Below are 9,410 nucleotides of genomic sequence, written 5' to 3' on the forward strand. Positions count from 1 at the left end.
TGTTTTGTACCTGCATTTTTCATGTTTACAGGTTTATGTCCAGAGCAAATATTATTACTTTGGGTTTTATATAGTACAATACTTGAGTGTTTTCTTGCAAAAAAACACGTAAAAAATCTTTTGGATGGGGCTGAAACAGATTACAGTGGACCCCCTTTTACTCGGAGTTCGGCACCCACGGATTAAAAATAGAAAAATATATTCTTTTTTAATTTTGTAAAAATTTTGTGAATTATTTTTTCGTTTTTCTTTTTTTTTTTTTTTTTTTTTTTTTTTTTTTGAGGGGAAGGAAAACAATCCCGAAAACACTTAGTGGCAGTTTAGTCCCATTCTAGAATTATTTTGGGGTGGTTTAAAAAATAATAAAAAATAAATAAATATATATATATATATATATATATTAAAAAGTGTTAATGCATTTATAATGGGCATCAATTATCCGTGGATTTTCCATGATCGTGCTTGTATCTCAAAACACTCGGAACTCAAATCATCTTTCCCCATTGAAATGAATGGAAAATAAATTACAGTGGACCCCTGCTATTCGCGGGTATAGGGACCGGCATCCGGGCCAGGCCAAACCGCGAATAGGGGTCCACTGTAATTTTTCGAGATACAAGCAGGGCCATGGAACGCCTTAAACTCGTATCTCAAAGCACCACTTTATTACACAGGAATGCTTTATTTTATTTGGGCAAATTAATACAGTAAATTCACCAAAATTACAAATTTCATGAAGGCAATAATCACCACCACCTAAAATCATTTTTATTTTTATTTTTTTTTAACTTTATTAATTTAATACACAAGTTGAACTCTATAAACAGTGTAATTTATATATTTTCACTCATCTGGCATTTGAGCATTACAGTTACACGAATACATTTACACATTAAAAGAAATACTTTTATCACTTAATGAAAAACATTCATAGCAATAACATCAGTTTCAACTTTAACACATTATAACAGTCTTTAGAAAAAAAAAAATCATCAAAAATTTCACATTTATACTGTACAAACATTTGTTGGAACAGTGCACATGGTGAGCACGGCACAGAAAGAAACAAGGTGTTTGCATGTTTTTCCTGTGCTTGATTGAGTGAACACTCTGAATTGTGTGTGCGTGACTGTTTGTGATTGACTGGCGATTAGTCCACGGTGCAACCAGTTTTCCCCTTTCTCGCCCCAAGTCAGCTGGAATAAGCGCCAACTTCACTGTGACCCTCAATAGGGTAAGTGGTACAGATCAGATCCCCAACCACCTGCAGGCACCGGTCCGTAGGCCATTCGGTACCGGGCCGCACAAAGCGACTGAACAAAAAAAATATTTTATAGTTCATCCGAGTCTTAAAGAAATTTTCATGTGAAAATCACGTGCCTTTGCAATGTCGATCACGCGATACGGTATGTAAAAACAAAGTAAGTAATGGGAAAAGACCAAACGATGAGCCAGAAGAAGAAAAAGCCCACAACTGTGTTAAAGACAATCGGCAGTCCTATTTAAAATACGGGTTTAGCGCTACAGGCGATTCTCACGCACCAAGGCATCACGTGGTGTGAGGCCAAAAATGCACTGAATGTCTTTACAACATCCTGTTTTATGAAGTGTGAGTTTCTGGAATGACACCAAAACAAAGTTACGGAATAGACTGGACATAAGTAACACACTTCGAGTGTCATTGTCTCCCATTACACCAAAATGGGACCGGCACCCAAAACTACATTAAGCACATTGATAAGTTGTATTTTGAATCATTTGTTTTCATTTGTTTCCATGCCGGTCCGTGAAATGATTGCTTTATGGGAAACCAGTCCACAAAAAAAGTTTGAGGACTGCTGGTATTGATCGAAAAAGGGAATGAACAAACAATCGTTCGCCACCGAGGTTGTCCGCTTATGAGATGACGAACACTTCCAAGAGGGCGGCCACCGAGTGCATGCGGTAAAAGATGGCGAAAGGCAGCCCGACGTTCACGATGGCGGCCCAGATGTTGAAGTCGTAGAATTCCGTCTCGGCCGGGTGGTCGAACTGGGGGCGAGCGCCGAATGCCGGCATGATCCACAACTGGCCAAGAAAGACGAGATAGAAGAAACAAATGTTAGCGATGTGCTTGGTTTGAAAGACTTGAGTGCAAGTGAGCAATGAAGGGAAGTACAAATGCTTTGTTACTTTACTTAAAAAGATTATGATTATGTTTGAGGTTGTTGGCTTCGAAAAATTATTCGTGACAAATTTGTTGTGTCTTTCTTGTTCCAGCCTAAAAAAGTTCCTGCCATTCAAAAATTCTCCACCTCATTTGAATTTTTTTTTTCTTGTTAGTTATCAAAACATGTACGGTGTATGAATGACAATAAAAGATCATTTTTAAAATGTTATTTTTGGACTTAATTTGCCTATTTGTGGATCTTTTGTTATTTACTGAAAATATGTTTCGGTGCTCAGCAATGACAACATTACTTTCATATTACTTTTTATTCTGGCAGCATCTTGGTGTCGAGGAAATATTTTGACGTGAGTTGAGGAGTTTCATTTAGACGTAAGCAGTGCTTTGCCGCCATTTTGTGACATCTGTAGACAATTACAAACCTTTTAGGTTCGGTGTCAATTACTCTTGGGTTTGGGGGGGTTGACTGTACTTTGACTTTTACCATTTTTCTTTTGTTTTCTATTTTAGTCAAGTGTGAGTACTTTTGCCACCTTTGCAAAACGATGCGCGCGGGATACTCACAATGATGTTGGCCAGCAGCAGGAAGACGGAAACCTCCTTCAGGATCCGCCTCTTCCACGTCAATTTGCGCGGGTAGTGCACCACGTGGCCGAACGGGGTCACCACCAACGGCTCCGGCTCGGGTTTCAACCTTATTTCCGATCCTTCCAGACCGTATAGCTCTTTGCTGTAGTGCTCCACCGCGTAGATGTTCGTCACCGAGGTTATCTGCTCGTGTTGCTCTTCGTGGAAAGGCTCCCGGTGGAGACCTTCGACGATGAAGAAGTTCTGCAGCCCGATCTGGATCACCATCAGTATAGCCCAGGTCAGGTTGAGCCTGTTCAGGTGGCCCTTGGCTCCGGACGCCACCATGGCGACTATGGTGAAGTAGCTGATGATGAACTGCCCCATGGAGGTTCCCACCAGCAGGCCCACATCCAAGCTCCGCGTGGGATTCTTCTCGGAGTCGTGTTCCCGGCGATCCAGCTTGTAGATGGTCGCTCCGATCAACGTGGCCACCAGCATGAGGCTTATGATAACGATGTTTATGATGAAGTGGATCAGCAGCGCTTGGTCTCTCTTGCTGTGGTCGTCCCCTTCGTCCTCCTTCATGTCCATCTCGTACACTATGAAGGTGGCCAGGCCTGCGAACACCAGGAGGACTCCCACCAGGGGGCCAATGAGCGCATCTTTGAGGTGGAACTTGTGGGCGTGGCCATGGCTGTGCGGGTCGTGGGCCTCGCCCAGTCGTCCCACGTTCTTCCACATGACGTAGGCCATAGCGGAGGCGAAGAGGCTATACTCGATGTTGAAGGGGTAGAGGTAGAAGTAGGCATCTTTGAAGAGGGTGCAGGACGTGTGGCTGCACTCGCAATCGTCCTCTCCAAAACTCGCTGTCGCAGGAAGAGAGAATGGGGTTATCTTGTTGGCATTTTGTATCACCAATATGTTCATGCGAGATGGGCATAGTAGGGTGTGGCCTGCTCTCTACGAAAAACCTGGCCTATCCGTCCATTTTGAAACTCAAAGGCCACCCCTGCTTGAACGGCTTTTTTCCGTACCTTTACTGATGTACAGCTGACGTCCGAATAGTTTATGAGAGCTGTTGCCGTGGTGGTCGTCGGTTTCGTGCGTGTCGTTGCCGTGATCGCCGCCGTGGTCGTCGCCGTGGTCGCCGCCGTGGCCGCCGCCGTGGTCGCCCGTTTGGTGGAGCGACTCGTCCGTGACCGCAGCCATCCACAAAACCAGATTAATGGACAGGGTCAGCATCAGCCCGCATCTGCATGAACCAACAGCCATCATGAGACATTCTTGTTCAAATTGTGGCGATGTTGACAAATACACCGTCATAGGCACCATTACATTTGCGGTCGACCAGACCAGTGATTCCCAACCACTCTTGCACTCGATGGCAGAAGGTAGAGTTGTGCGATTTTTCTAGTGTAAAATAATAATGATACAACGTAATAAAGGTTGTGAAACGCCGGACTAGATTGGCACTCAGAAGAGCAGCGATTTCACTTTGACTACTTCCTGGATTATGGAGAAGGGGAAGACGAAGAAGGGCGGTGCCATTGTGATTCAGCCAGGGTTGATGTTTCCATTGATGCCATAGTGATGTAAAAGAGTACTTTGCGGTTGCTTCGCTGGTATGTACTGTAACTCAGCTGAAAGATCGGACCGAAATACATCCTCTGAGTCATATTCCCCAAACAAAAATAGTGTTGAAAGTTTATTTCACTTCATGAGCACTGAGCAGTTTTTTAAAATCTAAATGTCCCTTGTCATGTGCGTAATATAATACAGTGACAGACCCCAAAAACAAGTCAGGAGAACCACTTTGAGGCTGTAATTGCAGAAAATCAGATGGATTGGGCTCCAGCTCACCTGTGACCCTAACGAGCACAAGCACTATAGAAAATGGATGTATTACTAAACCTCTGTTCGATTTCTCTTTCAAAATGGCTGTCTTGATATTTGTCTGATTTAGAATCTGAGTCCATCACGCCCACAATTAATCTCATTGAATTCCGTTTTGCGACATTATTTGACTCGACTTCACTTACAGTACGTTTATACCTCATACAGGGACATGTCATTTCAAGTATTAAGTATAACTAAGCTTTCCTCTGATTCTGCCATTTTCCAAAGGAAGTAGAACAACAAAGCTAATGATGGCACAGCACTGTAATAATCTCGTTTTTCAGTCCCTCCCTGAGAAGATATGTATCGGTGGCACTGAAAGCTGAACCTATTAACTTGACACCTGTCGTCAGACCAAATCATTAAACGCATAATTATGAGATTATGAAAATGGTTTTATTTATTCATAATGTTCTCAATGTCAAGTCCCACTTTCCGCAAGCTTGAAAGTTTCCGCTGGTAAGGTGTTCCTCAGGGCTCACAGCCGGGGCTTTCCTATTTTGTTTTCAGATTGTGTTGTCGTTTTTGGAACGACTTCCAAATGATTGACAGCTGCATCTTAAGTCAATTCTCATGCCTGTGAGGTCATCCAGTTCGGAATTTGACCAAAACATTCAGGGGAAAATACACCGGTTGAGTCACACAACCAGTTCCAAACCACTTTTGACATCAACCGAGAGTTCAGCGTACTTCTATCTATCTATCTATCTATCTATCTATCTATCTATCTATCTATCTATCTATCTATCTATCGATCCAGCTATGTTGCATTTATTTTCTCATTCTATGGGCTTTCATGAATTAATGTCTGCCAAACGTTAAGGACGTACAAGACTCGGATGTTGCGGTTTGGCAAAGTAAAGGCTGAGTTGTTGTCTTCTGTTGTTTTCACAATTCACTGCCATTGACGGACTTAGAATCCAAATATCCACGTTAACTGGGAGGGCTGGCAGTGAATATGTTCATAAAAAAAAATATTTTTGGACTTGTACAATAGTTAAATGTGCTGAAATGCTACTTTAAAAATTGCCTGTTCAGTTAATGTAATAAACCCAGGGATAAATTGTTTCCATTTTCATTGTTTCCTGCGGGAAACATTTTTCTTGTTGGGTTATGTTTTTTGTTTTTTTTTTCAAGACAGAAATGAGACCATCACTTACCGTGTAAGGTTCCTTTGGAGCTGTACGCAGTCTTTTGCGTGGACCCACATGAAGTACGTCTGCAAACAGATTTTCCAGTTCAAAATTCTGGAGACATTCCACCAATACCTGTTCTAATAGGTACGTGTCCTTGTACTTGTATATTTACCTGGACAACAATGAAAACAAGTTGGATCACGGGAAAAACAATCTTGATGGCCGAATCGCAGTGGAGGTAGCCGACATAGCTGGCTATCTTGAAAATGTCCATGATGATACTGAGGAGTCCAAACAGCACCATTCCTCCTGCGACGTGAGAAGATGGACAATATTTTGACTTACACAACACACATTAAGACCTTCCCCTGCCCCCCAAACGGACATGTGGAGGTTTGACATACCTCTGAGCCACACGGGTCCGGCGTGTTGGTCCCTGTAAGCCACGGCGTTATCGATCCTGGCCGTGTTGATGATGTAGTAGATCATCCAGATGCAGGTGAGGATGAGGATGATCACAAGGAAAACCTGCAGGTCAGACATGCTGATGTCTACGTGCTCGTAGGCACTGCCGCTCACCAGCGCGATACCCAGCATCAGGATATTAATGAAGATGACCCCGGACAGAATCCATCCCCAGTTTCTGTCCCGTTCCTTGTTAGAATCGACCGGTTCCTTGCTCGGGTGGTCATGCTCGCCCGTGTTCTCCGCCACGCCTTCGTGTGAGGAGTCCTGTCCCTGAGTGTTTGCGTCTTTGCTCATCCTGCAGGGTTCGCAAGGGTTTCCGTCGCTCAGACAGCTGCACTGGTAGCCGGTGTTCAAGCACATATTGCACCCTGCGAGATCGGATCATATTTGAGTTACCGGCTACTTCCGGTGTTGAGACGCGACTGGTTTGACAAGTTCGCCCATTGTTTGCCATTCCCACTACAGAACCCGCCCAGGTTCAAACTTTGTGCGTAAGCGGAATCAATGTAATTGGCACTTTGACATTGCAACACTACTGGTTCAGTGTAGCTCATCCACAAATGTCATGCACTTCCGTCAGGTAGAGGGCAGGTAGATAACTCGCGTGTTATATTTAAGTTAGAAGTACAGATTGGACTTTTTCAACAAAGTGAAAGTAAAAAAATTACATACTTTGAAATTTGTACTTTCATTTATAGACACTTTTATAACGTAATATCAGTACAACAAAAGAAAATCTATGTGCACAAAATAGTTTCCCTCTTTTATTAACTTTCATAGTGCATGGAATAAAAAAAAATCAAAAAGATAAAAAGCTTTTATGCCATGGAAGCAACCAGGCAAGTTACCATACCGTTGCTAACATTGTGAACTGACAAAAAAAAAAAAAAATCCTAAATTAGCTAATGTTAACAATAGGAAAAAAAATCAATTCAATTTTATTTACATAGCGCCAAATCACAACAAAAGTTGTCTGAGGGCACTTTACACATAGAGCAGGATCTAAAACCACATTTGTCACTTAAAAATGCACAGTTATTTTAATTAAGACCAGGGATTGGAAATATATTACATCTCCGAATCTGTTACGTCATTTGGAGGCCTATAAATCCCGAGATCTCAGTCAATCAATCACAATCTCACCCGTGGTTTTTTTTAATGCAGAAGGTGAAAAAAGTAACAAACCTATTTAGACAAAGGAGTAGAAAGTGAAAATATCTTCCCCCCAAATGTATGGACTAAAACTGAAAAGTCCTCAGGAAAACAAACACTCAAATAATGCACAGATTCCTAAAAAAAACCCAAAAAAACAAAAAAGCCTACCTCAGGAGACTAATGGAGGATTTATACTTTGTTACTTCCCTCTTCTCACATGGACACCCACTCATTTCCAACAACAACAAAAAAGTGACGGTGGAGGGTGGACCTTACCTGTAGGCTGACCTGACCGCAAGTGTGGGATGCAGAGGTGTTCACCCCCCTTTTTATAGGCACCCAAAACACAGCTGGAGGAGCCATAAAGGTCAATAAATCAGTTGTGAGCAGAGAACCATATCATGGCCAAACAAGGCCTGTTTTGCTCAAAATATTCCACTAAAGTTCAACACCTGTTTCCAGGGAATACATTTTTCTCACTAATTCCACAGCGCATTGAAACCGGTTCCTTCTCAGAATGCAGACTATATTGTATTTACAGTACATGCAATGCTGATGACTGACTATTGTTACTGCTGATCACAATTATATCTGCTGCATCTGTTTTTCGGGTCGCAGAGCCAAAAGCACAAATGCGCAGTTTACCGTTCACATGCAGTATACATATAACAGATGTACTTGTACCGTTGCCACATGCACTTTTTGGACTCATCCTGCTCACTGTCCTTGGCTGGCGTACTGCAAATATGTACGTTCAGTATTTGATTCTTTTGACTTTATTATTCTTGTGTGCTGCTACTGCCCACACTATTGCGGTAAAATCAGAATTTCCCCCTTTTTCAGGACCGCTAAAGTCTTATTCTTATGATCTTTGACTTGAGCCTCACAATTTCAACGGGATGCGAATTTTTCCAAAAAGGCGTGGGATGAGAATGCATTTGCCTATCTTTCATTTCATGCTTGTAGGGAACACGTTCAGGTTTTTCATGCTATTCAAGACCACTGTAAAGATGTTTTGTGCATGTGTGTGTGTGTGTTTGAGATCAAGAGCGAGTCACATGACCCCCCCCCCAAGCCACCATCTATCTAATCTACTGTCTTATCTATTTCTGTCCATTGTCATGCGGGTTTCAATTGCGCAGCTTGTTAGAGAACTTCATTGCTGTGAGCAACTGAGGGCAGCCATTTTTTTTTATTTCCTCGCTCCCCTGTTATTAGCTGCTGTGCAAGATGTTTGTCAGGGTGAGGCCGACGTAGGTGTTTTTTTAATTCATTATCGCTGCTTGTATGGCATAAAGAACCTTCCTTGTTTCCACCCATGGTTGGCTTCACGGATGCCAGGGTTAAAATAAGAACAATGAAGAAAACGCTAAGACACGTCAAATTCTATTCTGCCATGGGAGTCTGTCGCAATGAGGAAATACATTGTATTTTCGTCGCAGTTCTTTGCCTTCAGTCAAACGAGATCTTTTCTCAAAATAAACATAACATCTGACAGATTAGTTTGGGGGAAGAGAAGTCTTCCTGGCCTAAGATGCCCAAATATTCCGATTATATTATAATCAATTGATCAGATAAAGTTTTTCTCCTAGAGCATGATTTGCACAAACCCAGGGAGGGAAACCTGTGGCCCTTACAGCTATCTACTGTATATAAATCAAGTAACCAAAATATTAAAAACTGTTCTTAGTGGAATGAAATGTAGGTGCAATGCAAATTACAACATCTATAATAAATAACATACTGGAGTGTCAATCGCAAAAGTAAGCACTATTACCTCCACCAAGGAAAGGACATTAGTCATTCACTCCACGGTCACACCCGAGTGGTGGCAAGCTACTTGTGTCGCCACAGCTGCCTTGGGAAGCGTGGCTGCCACTCCGCGCCTACGGCCTCTCCGACCACCACTGAACATCCAACCGCATTCATCCGTGGGCAATGTTATTTGCCTTAAGAACGGAAGGTTGTACACGCCCCTGAAGTTATTCATGACTGAAGAATCTAAATTGTTCTTTTTC

General features: G+C 42.4%; 1 protein-coding gene across 1 annotated transcript; it reads right to left on the bottom strand.

Annotated features, from left to right (window-relative positions):
* Positions 1–757: 757 nt before the first annotated feature.
* Positions 758–6,612, bottom strand: LOC133466573 (proton channel OTOP2-like). Its single transcript, XM_061750427.1, has 6 exons — positions 6,174–6,612; positions 5,942–6,078; positions 5,794–5,852; positions 3,772–3,989; positions 2,732–3,603; positions 758–2,067 (listed from the first exon to the last, which is right to left on the bottom strand). The coding sequence occupies exons 1-6, from the start codon at positions 6,595–6,597 to the stop codon at positions 1,897–1,899; spliced, it is 1,881 nt and encodes a 626-aa protein (XP_061606411.1). The 5' UTR covers positions 6,598–6,612; the 3' UTR covers positions 758–1,896.
* Positions 6,613–9,410: the final 2,798 nt, after the last annotated feature.

This window comes from Phyllopteryx taeniolatus, chromosome 16 (genome assembly GCF_024500385.1).
Source record: "Phyllopteryx taeniolatus isolate TA_2022b chromosome 16, UOR_Ptae_1.2, whole genome shotgun sequence".
Lineage (NCBI taxonomy): Eukaryota > Metazoa > Chordata > Actinopteri > Syngnathiformes > Syngnathidae > Phyllopteryx > Phyllopteryx taeniolatus.